Source organism: Phacochoerus africanus, chromosome 14 (genome assembly GCF_016906955.1).
Source record: "Phacochoerus africanus isolate WHEZ1 chromosome 14, ROS_Pafr_v1, whole genome shotgun sequence".
NCBI lineage: Eukaryota > Metazoa > Chordata > Mammalia > Artiodactyla > Suidae > Phacochoerus > Phacochoerus africanus.
The window spans coordinates 38,349,679-38,365,511 of NC_062557.1; the positions used below are offsets into that span (position 1 = coordinate 38,349,679).

Sequence of the window (15,833 nt, forward strand, 5' to 3'; positions counted from 1 at the left end):
CTTGGGAATTTCTGATACCAACGAGCCTCCCACCCGTGCCCCTACTCAATAGTGTCCCAGTGCTTTTCTTCCTAATTACGCTCAGACTGGGACCTGAAAATTTAGCTGCCTGCCTAGTTAAGGAAGACTAAGTCTAGCTGAAGTTGCAGTAGGTGACAGCCCCTGGTGCTGGGGACAAACTGACGTGCTTGGTCACCAAAGCTGACAAATAAATACATGACCACAGGTGACGGGATGCAGAAGAGAGAGGTCTATTTCAAGCATGTCCGTCTGGAAGGGGCCTTGCTTTTTATGCCACTATGAATCATGCGCCATAAACAGTCTTGGGGCTGCTGAGCGAGCTGTAAGTATTACACTTAAATACATGTTAACAGAACAGGAATGTAACTCTGGTGCCTGGTTTCATATTTATGAGGTTTTTGGATGCCCAACTCCATTTTTTTTTTTTTAAAACACCCATCACTACTTTCAAACTGTGATGTGCAGTGTGGAGGGCTGTCTCTTCTCGGGCTCTCACACAGACGACAATCGCTGACCCCTCACTCTGGGCCCTTGACTCCTCCGCAGCCTTCTTTCCAAACCAGGTAAACATGGCAACAGCGGGCCCCGGGCTGTGGTATGAGATGGACGCCCCCTCATTCCGGTTGGATCTGCCTGGAGAATTCCTGGGAGGAGAGCTGACTGGTTTCTTCTGGGGTGAGGCTGTCTCAGGTATTACACCCTCCACGGGGAAGCAGACACTTTTCCTTTCCCAGTAAAAAGAACCAAGACTCTTTGGACAAATGGTTGATTTGGGCTAAAAGAGGGAGGCGGGAAAACTAGTAAGATGAACCTGGAACATACTGTCACCAAAAAAATTAGGAAGCACTCAAAAAATGTTGGGATGTGTTAAAAGGACACAGAAGCCAGTTTGAAGGTGTTCCCACTGGCCAGATTTGGGTCAATTTGAACATAGGATAATTATCAGACAGTATTTATGGGATAAAATAAGAACCTGTAAGTCCACCCTAAAAATAATTAAATGGGAGGAGTTTCCATCGTAGCGCAGTGGTTAACGAATCCGACTAGAAACAATGGGGTTGCGGGTTCGATCCCTGGCCTTGCTCAGTGGGTTAAGGATCCGGTGTTGCCGTGAGCTGTGGTGTGGGTCACAGACACGGCTCGTATCCCACATTGCTGTGGCTCTGGCGTAGGCTGGCGCCTACAGCTCCGATTAAACCCCTAGCCTGGGAACCTCCATATGCTGAGGGGGCGGCCCTAGAAAAGGCAAAAAGACAAAAAAATAAAAAAAAAAATTAAATGGGAGAGAAGAGGGAAAGCTCGCCCTCCCCAGAGACTAACAACTAATAGACAGAAATTCACCATTTTACAGCCATCACAGTAATTGATTCTGCCAAGAATTATCAATAGCTACTAAACCTAGTGGGTGAAAGTTTGATGAGGAAAAGGATATTTACATGGTCTCAAAGTATTTCCTTACAAATTACTAATTACAAAGCGGAAGACTGGCAACTTTACAGTGGATGAACGCAGCAAACATAACCTTCAACAAGCAATCAGAGTTAACCAGCACCAAGAATAGGACAAGCTCATCATGTGCCTCCCGGTACGATGCCCTGAGGACATAATGTCGCTTCTGCAACAGTGCTGCCAAAAATGCATACCCTAAACCCAACCATGGCAAAATATAAGACAGACCCAAATGGAGAAGGAACATGCTCCCCAGAGTGGCCAGCGCTCTCTAAATTAAAGTGTCAAGATCATAAAAGACAAGGAAAAGCCAAAGAACTACCCTGGGTTAAAGGAGAGTAAAAACACTCGACAACAAACTGCAACATGTGGTCTGCCGTTAGATCTCAGATCTGGACTAAAACAAACAGCAAAAAACCCAAAACAAAAGAAACCTATAAAGGACATTATTGGTATAAAGGACATTATTGGGACAACTGGTAAAATTTTAATATGAATCATGGATTAGACAGTAGTGTTGTATCGATGTTATAGTTCTTTTTGGTCTTTTTAAGGCCGCACCTGCAGCATATGGAAGTTCCCAGGCCAGGGGTCTAATCAGAGCTGTAGCTGCCAGCCTACACCACAGCCACAGCAACAAAGGATCCAAGCTGAGTCTGCGACCTACACCACAGCTCACAGCAACGCTGGATTCTTAACCCACTGAGCGAGGCCAGGGATTGAACCCATGTCCTCTTGGTTACTAAGTCAGGTTCTTTACCGTTGTGCCACCATGGGAACTCCAATATAGTTCATTTTAATTAATGTATTGTGCTTATGTGAAAGTCTGTGTTCTTAGACACATACACAGAATATTTATGGATAAGAGAGCATGATGTCCACAGATTACTTGCAGAGGGTTCAAAACCAATGTGGACGCATGTAGGGTGAGCAAGGGAGCATGGGAGTGTGTGGAAACAGAAAAGCAAGTGGGACAAGATGCAAACAGGTGAATCTGAGAAAAGTGCCTCAGAAGTTCCTTGTACCATTTCTGTAACTTTTCTGTAACGTTTTGTCAAGTGGAAAGTTAAAAAAATACCCCAAGTTGAAAAAACTAAACACAAAAGAAACAGAAAAACGTCTATCCAGACTCCCCAGTGCATATCATCAGTAATCAAAGTTAATATTTACAGGGCACTGTTCTAAGTGCTTTCTATTAACTCGTTTAATCTGTACAACAGCCTTATGAGGCCGGCATTGTTATTATCCTCATCTTACAGGTGAGCAAACTGAGGCACTGGAAATTCAGGTAACTTACTGAGGTCATAAAGCCAGGCCCCAGGTACAGCAGCCCAGCTCCCGAGGCTTCTCAACACTGTGTTGTGGGTGGTCCTTACTTACTTGTACAAATGCTTCAGCTGCAGTAGCCCTTTAATTTCAGAAGAAGGCTAAGTGATGAAGGCAGAATCCTGCCCAATAAAGCTGAAGTTCCCTCCCAGCCCCACTCCAACAGACCCAGGCGACATCTCTCATGATCCCCGTTCTATAGGTCAGACACAAGTAAGGGTAGCTCCTCATGTTACAGGCAGACCTAAAGAATGCTTTCTGCTGGAAAATGCCAACACAAGTACCAAGTATCAAAACATAACGTCAAAGATCACTGATCTGAGTTCCCCTTGTGGCACAGCAGAAACGAATCCGACTAGTATCCATGAAGATCCAGATTTGATCCCTGCCTCGCTCAGTGGGTCGGGGATCCAGCATTGCCGTGAGCTGTGGTGTAGGTCGCAGACATGGCTTAGATCCTGTGTTGCTGTGGCTGTGATGTAGGCTGGCAGCTGCAGTTCCAATTCAACCCCTAGCCTAGAAACTGCCATATGCGGCTGATGCGGCCCGAAAAAAAAGAAAAAAAAGAAAAAGATCGCTGATCGCATATCACAGAAATATTAATGAGAAAGTTTATAAGTGCAAAAAAAAAAGGTATACCTGTATTACATTTGCTACGGTGAAAAACAGACTATCAAGTGGCCTTGCACGCTACAGAGGAATTGTTCGTGAAAGGAAGAGTCCATCAATGCCGCAAACTTCACTGTTGTCTTATTTTAAGAAACGGCCACAGCCACCCCAACCTTCAGCAACCACCACCCTGGTCAGTCAGCAGCCATCAACACGGAGGCAAGATCTTCCACCAGCAAAAAGTTGGTGATTCACTGAAGGCATGGATGATGGTTAGTATTTTCCAGCACTAAAGCATTTTGAAATGAGGGTATGTATGTTAGTTTTTTAGACGTAGTGTTACTGCATACTTAAAAGACCTCGCTACAACGTAAACATAACTTTTCTACGTACTGGGAAACCACAAAAGCCATGTGACTTGCTTTATGGCAATACTGGCTCTATTGTGGTGGTCTGGAATGGAACTCGCAGTGACTCAGGCACCGTGAGACCAGCAGGTAAAATCACAGCCCTGCTGGTGGGGAAGGGATGGGCGGACCATGCATACGGCTGAATGGGGACTTCCAAACCCTCATCAACAATTCTCTGGCTCAACAACATACATACACATGTGTGTCCCATATAAACACACACCGTTTGTTGAGCATTTCCTGTGCGCCAGGCACTGCACCCCATGGTTTCAGGACCACTCAGCTCATACGTGACCACCCGCAAGTCGGTCTGGTCAGCTGCTGACACTGCTGCCAAGCTGCCAAGTAACCAAGCTGCCAAGGTTACTGAACGCTCTGCAAGTTGTGTCACACACACCATCTCCTTCCTTATGATAACCCAACCTTACAGACAGGGTATCTCTTTTACAGAGGAGAAAACCAAGGCTCTGAAATGTAAAAGTGGCTTGCCCAATGGCACCCACCTCTTAAGCAGCAAAGTCAGGATTTACACTTGGGTCTGGCTGTCTTTGAAGCCTGTGCTCTTCATTAAATGGTACCCAAAGTGGACAAGCAGGTGTCCTGCAGTGGCTGCAGACTAAGGGCAATTAGCTGGAAGGTTTGGTTCACTGTGTTAGGAGGAATGATGAGCACGGCTCAGCGCTGGGTGCAGGGGGAGGACCTCCGGGCTTAGGCACAGGGCATTGTGGGAACAATGTTGGGGCAGAGGGGCAGGCTAGTTCCTGGACTGACCAAGGTCTCACCTACCCCATCAAGCTGTTCCGGAGCTTTCAAAGTGCAATGAAATAAACACCTATAACGCCCTGGCCCTCCCAGATGGGGAGGATCACGGAACATTCCCCTGAAGCCTGCCTTCTTTGATTCCTTCAGTGATGCCTCTGATTACAGTTCAAGACTGACCTTAAAAAAGCATCAAAGCAGGGAAGAGACAGAAGTAGGGAATGTATGTATTTTTAAGGGCATGTGAGAAAGCCAAAGATGTGTGTGCTTTGTTGTTAAGGGGTGTGGGGGGGTGTCTCTAAATTTTCTTTTCTAAAAATAAAAGGCTGCTCTTCAGCTCGGTACGGCCTCGTGTAGCACATGGAGCGCCCCCCTCTCCTTGTACAGCAAAGCAGCCAGCCCCGGTAATGATTTAGGGGAGATTAACAAATATGTCAATGTCTATTTTCTGCTTAATTTAAAAGCAGCGTCTATAAAGATTTTTGACTTCTGAACCCTGTTCTCCTGAAAGAAAGAAGGTAAGAATGAGGCGGGGGATAAAGAGTGATTATCCCATCATTGATCGTTTGTCAGGAGCATTTCTTATTCACTGGACTATTGTAAAAAGCTAAGCTCTCGATCAATCCGGTAAGCTCCCTGTACAATTAAATATCTTGGAATGGTTTTCTTTCTTTTCTAGCCAGATTGCAGGGCCTCAGGGTTTTTAGGAAAGCAAGCCAGTGTGTGTACGTGTGTGAGTGTGTTTAAGAACATGCTACAGAGAGGAAAGTCATCCTTTCCTAGAATCCTACTTTAGGGAAAGGTTGAAACGGGAAAAGAGAGGTAGGTTAGCCCCATTCCTTCCTTCCCCAAATAAAAAGTCTCCATGAAATCCTAAAAATCCAACCTTACAATTAAAAACGTGTAAAGAGTTAAACACAAAAAGAGGCATTATTAGTCTGGTCAAAGGAGAGCTAACATTATTGAGATGTTACCATACTGCTCATGCTGTTTAAGTACTTTTCATCTTATTTCATCCTGGCCCCCTAAAAGGTCCTTGTGATCTTAAAGGTAAGGAAACTGAGGCACCAAATAAAGTGAAATAATTTGTTCAAGGCCATAAAGCCAGGAAATGGTGAAGTTGGGATTTGGCCTTAGGTAGTCTGGCTTCGGAGTCTATGATTTTTAAAATAAAACAAGTTGGAGTTCCCATTGTGGCTCAGTGGTTAATGCACTCAACTAGTATCCATGAGTATGTGGGTTCGATCCCTGACCTTGCTCAGTGGGCTGGGGACCAGCATTGCCATGAGCTGTGGTGTAGGTCACAGGTGAGGCTTGGATCCTGCATTGCTGTGTCTGTGGTGTAGGCTGGCAGCTACAGTTCCGATTAGACCCCTAGTCTGGGAACCTCCATAGGTGTGGCCCTAAAAAGACAAAAGACAAAACAAAACAAAAAATCTTAAAATGAAACAAGTTAAACTGACCTAAAAGTGTCAACAGGACAGCAGCCTGGGGTGTCCCCGGGGCCAGGACATAATGAAAACCACATCTCTCCTCCACGGGGTCAAAGCTGAGGAGAAGCTTCAGAGGAGACAGCTCATTTCTGCAGCAGGAGGTGTTTTTAGCCAGCGTGACACTGGGGGAGGGCAGGGGGTGACTGGCCTTACGGTGTGGAAGAGCAGACCATCCTAAGGAGCAGGATTTGGGGGCGGGGGATGCTGAGGCCTTCAAAGTGTTGAATAAAAATCAGAGTGGTAGGCTAAAAATTCTCTGCTCAGCCAAAGGCACTTGGGTGACCTTGCAGAAGTCTCCTTTTTGAGCTCTTTCTCGTTTACGTAACAAAAATTCTAATCTGGCAAACAGGCAAAATGTTTTATAAAAGAATGTAATATTAAAGTGTGTGTTATTTTAATTCTTAATTTTTTTTAAAGTTATACCAAGAAGCCTACGTAAATTTAAACCCAATTTTTACTTTTATGGGCCCCTTCTTCCTCCTCTGAAAAAGGCAATTTCCTTTGATTGGTTGAATGCGTATGATACTAAAGAAAGGACTAGATCGCTCTCCCCACTAAGCCCCTGCATATCTCAGATATGAGAACACACACCCATTCCTCAACCTGGAGATTGAAAAATCAGCATAAAAAAGACTGGAATCTTATTAAGATTCAGAAGTACAAACATAAGTAGCTGTTTAAAAGACCTATGTAATCACATTTTCTATGTTGAAAGAAATTTCTCTACGAAGATAGTAAGATAGGGCGGGGGTGGGGTGGGGGGGGGTGGGGGGGAACCTGCAAAACTATTTCTGTACCCATAACAGGTGTGCCTTTCTTTACACAAAAGCATTCTTGAAAAACTGCGTAAATCAGATCCTATTTTAAATGCCTTAAGGGAGCCATTTAGACGGAACCCTGCAGTGAATCCTTTGGTAAAGCAAATAATCCGTTTGTAATGGGAATAATTTCTCCCAATGTATCTAGTTTTTTTTTTTTAAATCCCATTTTCATATATCTGCTTTTCTTCAAAGGGGGCCATACCTATCTAAATACAACTGTATTTGCATATTGATTTTAACAGCTATCCTCTCTCAAGGGATGTTTAACCCTAAGGTTCCTTGCCATGGTACTAGTGATCTACTGTTCCTATTTTTTAAGATTATATAGACAACCCAGAGATTCCCAAATGGGAATGAAAATTCCCATTACTCCCCTGTGTCCCCATGCAAACGCCTCCCACAAAAAAGTCGGGAAACGGCAGAGTTATCTGAGCTCCAAGGGTAAGAAGCCTGGCAGTACCATTTTCTTTCTCTGTGTTGCTCCCCCTATGTTCGACAGGTGGAGGCACAGGGATCTGGATCAACTAGGACGAAGTGGGGAAAAGGGTCTCTCAGATGCGTTCTGATGACAGCTTCAGACGGGCAGAAGTTCAGGTTCAGTCTAAGAAAATGCCTGGCAGGTCCCTCCAGCCCCATGGAGTTGGGACTCACTGCTTCCTGGGAAGAGGCCAGCCCAGATGCTCCTATAGTCTGGTTAATGGATCACACCAAAAAGACCCCTTCTCAGTCCCAGAAAATGCTGCATTATGTGCCCTAAAGTGCATCAAGCCAAAGAGCTTCTGAATCAGTCACAAGGTGGGTTTCAAGCTGCTGCTGACTTAAGGGGGGTGGCATGGTCCTGTCATCTCAGCCTACCACACAGCCCAGTGCTTGGTGGCCACGGTACCAGTGAGGACACTCCACGTACCACGGTGGGGGTGGGGGTGGGGGAGGACCAGAGTCCACTGCTTTCTTTCCCATTCTCCACTTGCCAGGTCAGGACACTGCTTTCTGCACCAACAAGCAGCTCTGGCTCTTTTCAGCTTATAGCTTCTTAAAGACGGATACAGGTACACACAGCTCAGAAACACTGATCGCCTGTGCCAGAAAATCAGCTGAACCCCAAACCCCCTTAGCCCAAGGAAGTGTCCATTTCCTATCATCCTGGTGGCTGAAAGGCAGGCTGGGAGGGGGCATCCCTGAGGATTTTCCCAGACACACCTATCCTTACCTGCAGCCACAATGCCCCAGCAGCACCTGGGGAGCTCAGGCTCGAAGGCATGCTGGGCACTGGGCAGCCTGAATGGCCAGGCAAGGGCCAGCAGTGCTTACCAGGGTCACTCCCGGGGCACGCTTCATCTGTGTGGGCACGGTCAGGGTGCTGAGTGGCAGGCTGCCTGCTGTCTGGGAACAGGGCCATGGCCAAGACGAATGTCTGGAGCAGAATGAAGTTCCACTAAGTGGCTCTTTTTCCAGAGACTCACTGAGGGAAAGGGACGGTGGGGAGCTTACAGTGGCTTCACACTTGGGCTGGACAGTTCTCTCTGTCCTTAAATTGATTTATCATTTCCTTCTTAACACAAGAGGAGGTGACAACCCAGGAGAGGCCCTCAGGTAACAGCATTTAAGGGGCCAGGCTGGGCACTGTTCTCCCTGCTCCTGGAGGTGAAGAAGTCAAAGGGACACTGGAGGGCCTTCGAAGCCTGCGGTCTACTTCCAGGGGAGGAAATTAACTTCCTTAAGGCAACCAGAATGGCAGGACGTTTTTCCCTCTACACTGACTCCCCCCAACCCAGTTCTGAGAATCCAGGGTCAGACTTGGTCCAGCCATACAACACGCTGGTGTTTGAGGTGACATCACAGTTCCTGCTGGGGTAAATCTTCCCTTACCTTTATCAGGACTCTATCTATGTACTATTTTCATGCTCTCTCTTAAAATCACAGAACTGCAAACTAGTAATTCATTACCTTCCTACCCAAACTAAGTATACATTTTTCAAAAATTAAAATCCTGAAAGAAATGAAATTAGCTGTTCAGAAGTTCAATATTGGAAGTTCCCATTGTGGCTCAGTGGTAACGAATCTGACTAGTTTCCATAAGGATGCAGGTTCGATTCTTGGCCTCACTCAGTGGGTTAAGGATCCAGCGTTGCTATGAGCTGTGGTGTAGGTCACAGACCCAGCTCGGATCTGGTGTTGCTGTGGCTGCAGTATAGGCCGAAGCTGCAGCTCTGATTTATCCCCTTGCCTGGGAACTTCCATATGCTGTAGGTGTGTCTCTAAAAAGACAAAAAAAAAAAAAAAGTTCACTATTACTCACTATCCTTAGAGAGTAAATAGTATTCACATTTTGGAGCACAATCATTGTGCACTGGTTGGAGGCATCCCCAACCTCGTCGCAAAGGCTGATTTGGGAAGAAACTGGGAACGCAAGACAACACCCACACCTACAGGCTTTCTCCCAAGTCTGACTTCTCTCCATAGAGTTGGCTTTAGGTCACAAAGGGAAAGAACACTTGTTTAAAGAATTTTTGCTTAATTTTGATCAGGCTCAATACTCAGCTGAGGTAAAATCAGAGGCAATCCTGAAAAAAATGGAACACAGGGAATAATTTCCCTTCTAGGCTCCGATGTACATTTACTTTGTATCTTGGATGACGAATCTTTCTCTTCTTTCTGCCTTCATCTCCTACTCTGGAAAATGAGACCATTTTCACTCACTCTGTGAAAAAGCATTTTGGACAGTTGGTTCTAGGCATTGAGATAGGGGCCAAAAGCCAGTGTGAACACAGAGGGAGCCGGGTTCAGGGATGTTCTGTTATGTCCCTGCTGATCTGACACGTCACAAACATGCCTGGACGTGTACGTCTCCCTGGAAGACCAAGAATGCCCAAGAGATAAGGCCACTTCTTCTGCCTCTTCTGTATTTCCTTCCCTATACCGCTGGCTCCCAAAGGGGGCCTGAGCCCCAGAGAATGCTCGATTCCTAACATGGCATCCCCTTGCTCTGACGATTAGGATGAAAAGAAAGTGATGCCAACCCCCGTGTTTGAAAAGCACTTTGCAGATTTGAAGCAAACGCACATCCATCAGACTCGCATGCTGGTTAGGGTGGGTGGGCCTTATCCTCACTTTCTGGAGGAAGAAACTGATGTTCCGAGAAGTTAAACAACTTACCTGCAAGCAACACGCCCAAGACCTGTACATAGTTATTTTTACTCTGCTCCAGTGCTCATGTCCCAAGCTGCCCTGGCCCAGAGCCTGCTTCACATTTAGCCGACTAAGGAGTCTTTCTTAGTGCCATTTTGGTCAAGGTTAAATAAAGATGGTTTTCCCCAACGTGGACAGGAAATTGATAATGAGATGATTTGTAACAAACGATTAAATGGCCATCACTTGGGAATCTCCTCCCTTGTCCTCTTCCTGCGTTTCCAGAGTTAAAAGGTGCTGGGTGAAGGTGGGTGCACTATCACTTGCCTTTAAGAGGAAGGCGCTTCAGCCCCACACCCCTCACCCTCCGGCTGTTCTGCAAACAGATGTCAGAGAGGATCCCTCTGCCTACCACCCAGTTACTCTGAAGGGATGATAACAGCCATTGGGGGGTTAAAAAGAGGCAGTGAACCCCCAGTTAATGAGTAGGAATTGAGCAGGCAGTGTAAGATAAATGGAGCTCTCTCTGCTTCTGCTAGAGTCAGCATGAACTGCGGCCCTGCGGCTTGTTTGTGGCAAATGGAGTGCGCGAAATATCAAAGGGCAGTGATCCAGAAGAAGACCGACTTTGACAAATTTTAAATTGGCCAGAAAGAAAACCAGCAAAAAAGGGGGGAAAAAAAAGACAGAGAGAGAGAAGGAGAAAATTACGCAATTCGCCGTGTCCTGCAATTGTGTGGCGTTGCTGCATTTGTGCAGAATTAGCCGTAAAAACAGTGGCAACGTGGCGGGTGCTGGGAGCAGTTCTGAGCCATCTAAGTGAGATGCTTATCAGTGGCTGAAGCTTTTAGAGCTTTCTCTGTGTTAGAGTTGTAACTTGCTCTTGAGCTGCAGTCACTTTAATTAAAGTGTATGGGGTTGGTCAGAAGTAATTATCCTGTTCGGAGAAGAAAGAGGGGAAAAAAAAACCACCTCAACAATTCTGGGTGGCAATAGATTTTTACAAACAACTTGGCCAATTTCTTGTTGTATGTGTGCATTGCCCATAAAAGGATCAGGCTGAGGAGGATGGGATCTCACGGTGGTTGTGTCCCCCGAATGGCAAACAGTGGGGTACAGGCAGGGTTTACGGCAACCTGAGTCACTGGTGTGGTAAGCAACACCTTGCCTGGCTCAGTGCTGTAAACGCCGGGACGTGTAGTTTCTAGGCTGAGGGCAGGTTACCACTCTGAAGCTTTTACATTAGCGAAGGTAAGCATGTAAAGAGTTCACAAAGGGTTCGTTATTAGTTAAATGACTGCTTGGAACATAAATGAGCTCGCATCTTTTTTTGTCTCCCATTCTCTGAGTTTCCCTACCTTTTAAAGACAATCTCTCTGTTCCTTGAGAAAAATAAAACAAACCAACAAACAAAAGAACCTCAAGCCATTTGCTTTTGCTACCATAGTAAGAGGCTCAATGGGAGACCTGGGCAGAAAGTCAGTGTTTTTAAAGATTCTAAAACTCATTCAGGTTCTGGATGCCACACAGGGCTCCCAAGGTCTGAGTTGCAAGCACCCTCCCCAAGCTCCAGAAACAAACGAGCAGCACATTCGGGACTGGTGGCCTGGGTCTGCAAGCACAGTGCACAATCTTTACTCCATCTCTCGCGCTCAGGATGGCCCCAAACGCCGCCCGGGCAAGGGCTCCGGCTTTTCCATCCCATGACAAGGACCCTCACATCGCTCAGCAACGGGGCGGGCTCGTCCAAAGAGACCAGCAGAAACAGGATATTAAGGCCGCACATGTTCTATGCCCGATCAGCCCGCCCACAACAGCAGCTTCCAGCTAACCCTCTGTACAAGTAGAACAGCCACAGACCTAGAAAGATGGGCTGTTTGAACTTAAAGGAAATATCAGAGGAAAAATCGGGTGACTTCTGCTTTCTTAGGGCCTGCTTTCCCTCCTATTACACACACTATTTCATTCTACCAGGGTTCTTACCATATAGAGGACAGTAAATAAAGATTATCATGAATTTGATCAAACGCTTCAATGCCTCCTCCCCTGGCCTATGAATGCACTCATTACAGATGAGCTGAACGGCTCATTGGCTCGCCAGGAGGACACGCAGACATACCCAATCGCTCGGCCAAGTGGATGTAGACTGGGTCCACCCGACGCATGGTTTTCACCAGATCCTTTCTGCGGAATTTGATTTCTACGGTCCCTTCTGGTTCCAGAACAGATCCCCTGAATCAGAGAGAGAGAAGGAAACAAAACAGAACAGAAACAGAGGCACGTTAAAGGAAGGAGACAACGGAATGAGGCCAGTTACAATCCGTGGACCAGGAAATAGCTTCATTATGGTTTTGCCCACCCATGGTTCACAGAAATAACCCCAGGGAGAGAACCAGGCACCAGAGAGGAGCCTAAGTGGGGTATGAGAAAGGCCTGGCAAAAAGCAATTAAGATAATCCTCATTGCTATCCCAGTCTACTTCCATCTCAAAAGGAGAATACAGATGCCACAACCTACAGTTGACAAGGGGTGACAGGAATCATATTTTCCAGAAAAAAATAAAATGAGGATGTAGGCATGGTGCCAGGGGAACGACCTTCAGCACTTAGGCCGTGCAATGAGAGGTGCGTGCTGGCCAGTCCCACACAGTGGTGTCGGTCTGCTGGTGGCACTCAAGCAGGCCCAGCCAGGCCAGGCCGAGCTGGAGAGGAAACGTTCTGCCTCCTGCTATGGAAACAACAAAGTGAAGGGTTTCAGGGCACTTCTAGTGCATGCTAATGAGGTTCTATTACCAGGACCTCTACCCTAAAACCCCTTTTTAAAAAACTTCTCCATTTAAAAAATTATAGCTAATGCTTACCCTGTGCATGGCACTGTTCTAAGACTTGTGTGACGATCCCATGCTCAGTCCACGTCCCCTATGAGGTAAGGTGCTTGTATCCCCGTTTTACAGACGACACTAAGGTACAGGATGCTGAGAGACTTGTCCCAGGCTAACAAGCAATGATGCTGGACATGAAACCAGACAGGTTTGTTCTGAAGTCTGCAGATGAACTGTCCCCAATCTGGTACTTGGTCAGGGGCTAAGTTAGGGCTTAAACCTAAGTCCTTAAGTATACAACACTAATGATTTGACAATAAAACACCTGGACTTTCCTAAGCAGCTTTTGAAGAGGCTGAAATTTGGGGGAAAAGAAGGCACAGGTGCTCTAATAAAATGCCTAGATGTAGGATTGAAAATAGATCATGAAGGGGAGCTGATTTGATCTGTTTTTCGTAAGTGTTTTCAGGTGCCGGTGCCGAACAGACGCCTGGGATTTTCTCTTGCAGTTCTTTGGGTGCTGCAAAAACTGTGTTCTCCGAGCCTCCGGGAAGGCCAAAATGAGACACAGGCTGTGGGGGAGAGGCTGTGGCTGGAGCCACAGAAGGCGGCCGCCACGGTGCACCTTCACGGCCTCTCAGCTCGTCCCGCAGACAAGCAGCAGCCCAGGGAGAGTGAGGACTGCTCCATGTTCCTCACTGGTCAGCGGCAGGGTTGGGGGAAGACCCCAGAACTCCCGACTTACAACCCAGCCCTTCCGCTCCAACTGGCTTTAAGCTCCCCCTGCCACAGCCCTGAGACAGAGACAGTGAACAGGTATATGTAAGCAACATACAGGAGAGAGTCTGGAGGTGCCTGGATAGAGGACTTCATGGTAAAAGATTCTGGGGTGGGGGATCCCACTGAGAAAGCCTAACACGAGGGTTCCCATTGTGGCTCAGCGGTAACGAACCCAACTGGTATCCATGAGGATGCAGGTTCGATCCCTGGCCCTGCTCAGTGGGTTAAGGATCTGGCATTGTCGTGAGCTATGGTGTAGGCCTGTAGCTGCAGCTCTGATTCAACCTCTAGCCTGGGAACTTCCATATGCTGCATGTATGGCCCTAAAAAAGAAAAGAAAGCAAGCCTAACTCCAGCCTGATTCCCTTCTCATGCTAGTGGACGTTATTTAGAAAACAGGATTTTCTGACCTCAGCGCCCTCTGGGAATAGACAGATTCAAAAAGTTCCCGTGGTTATAATGCTTTCCAGGAGGAACCGGACAGAGAGAGGATGCTGAGAGGCAGCGAGTGGAAGCAGGGAAGGCGTGCTACCTGCTCTCGCGGTCAGCATACATCTCCATGTGCCGCGGGTTGATGGTGGGGTCAATCACGACCCAGGAGCCACCCCGAAGCTCGGCCTGAGGAGGGATATAGACCATCACCGGCTGCGAGCACTCCCGTAAGCCGTCCACGATGTAAGCGCCAAACTTCAGCATTTGGTCGTACATATCTAGGGAGAAAGAGACACATCAGAAACCAGGGAGCGGTGCTTCCACATACTGCTGACATCATGGCACAGAGAAGTGAGGCTGCTCGTGGCCAGAGGCGACAGGTCTGGGGTGCAGCTGCCCCAAGTCCTGTGACGCCATCCTGAAGATTAGAGCGAGCGGCGTCTGCACCTGTGTTCTACTGAAGACTCCGGGGATCTTCAAAAGCACGAGAGACGGGCGCTGTCTTTCACAAGATCCAGAGTGCAGGCCCTGGGGATTGCATATCCATCTTACATCCTCCTGGAATCTCTCTGCTCAGGTTTCACCACATTAATTCACACTTGCTCTACAAATGTTGAGTATTTTTCATGTCAATATGTGATCTCTCTCACTACATTAAGTTTTCTGAAGGAACTATTCAAGCTCTTTTCAGTTCCTCTCTTGGTACTTAGCATATGATAAGCCCTTAAAATGCACAGCTAATGGAAATGGATCCTTCAAAAACTGAAACTTCAAAAACTGCATCTTTCCTCTTTGCATCCCCAGGGTCCTGTCCAGTGCCTGGAACACAGTGCTCAATAAGTGTTTGTTGAATGAATAAATGCTTTGGAAAGAATACAAGAAAGGAAAAATTAATTTTTTCTCGGTTGCTTTTTTTTTTCTTTTTTTTGCTTGTTTTAGGGCCACACGTGCGGCATATGGAAGTTCCCAGGCTAGGGATCAAACTGGAGCTACAGCTGCCGGTCCACACCACAGCCACAGCAACACAGGATCTGAGCTGTGTCTTCGACCTACACCACAGCTCTTAGGAATGCTGGATCCCTGAGCCACTGAGAGAGGCCAGGGATCAAATCTGCATTCATGGAGACCAGTCGGATTTGTTTCCTTTGCACCACAACAGGAACTCCTCAGTTGTATTTTTATCAGGGTATCAATGAAAGAAAAAAATTTAAATGCGTATGTACTTATTGGAAATATCACATGGCCACATTAAAAAAAAAAAAAAGGAGTCCTTGCTTTGGCAGCACATATACTAAAATTGGAATTATATAGAAAAGATTAGCATGGCCCCTGCACAAGGACGACAGGAAGGTTTGTGAAGCATTCCATATTTTTCAGACTTGTGGTTGCTAAGGGGATCAGGAGGGAGTGGGAGTTTGGGGTTGGTAGATGCAAACTACTACATTTAGAGTGGATAAGCATTGAGGTCCTACTGTATAGCACAGGGAACTATATCTAGTCTTTTGGGATAGACCATGATTGAATATAAGAAAGAGAATGTATTTATATGTATGACTGCATCAGGTGGCTGTATAGTAGAAATTGGCACAACACTATAAATCAACTATGTTAATAAAAATTAATTAAATAAAATGAAGTAATTGAGGCTTAAAAAAAAAAAAAGCCACCTCTTTATTCTGCTAAAGAGTATCCTTTGTAATCCCCACCCCCCCACCCCCCCTACCCCACCCCCCGCTGTCCTGCCCCCTTGCAAGGCCAGGAGCAGCCTGAAGAAAAGGGACCC

General features: G+C 46.6%; 1 protein-coding gene and 1 non-coding gene across 5 annotated transcripts in view; one reads left to right on the forward strand and one right to left on the reverse strand.

Annotated features, from left to right (window-relative positions):
- Nucleotides 1–15,833, reverse strand: part of ACACA (acetyl-CoA carboxylase alpha) — a 239,419-nt gene that overhangs the window by 11,518 nt on the left and 212,068 nt on the right. For all 4 annotated transcript variants that reach the window (XM_047758432.1, XM_047758433.1, XM_047758431.1 and 1 more), the window contains 2 exons: nucleotides 14,151–14,328; nucleotides 12,137–12,249 (listed from right to left, as the gene is read on the reverse strand). In XM_047758432.1, the coding sequence (XP_047614388.1) occupies nucleotides 12,137–12,249; nucleotides 14,151–14,328 (291 nt within the window). The remainder of the gene's footprint in view (nucleotides 1–12,136; nucleotides 12,250–14,150; nucleotides 14,329–15,833) is intronic.
- Nucleotides 15,322–15,424, forward strand: LOC125115382 (U6 spliceosomal RNA). Its single transcript, XR_007132090.1, has one exon. It is a non-coding gene; the product is annotated as a U6 spliceosomal RNA (small nuclear RNA).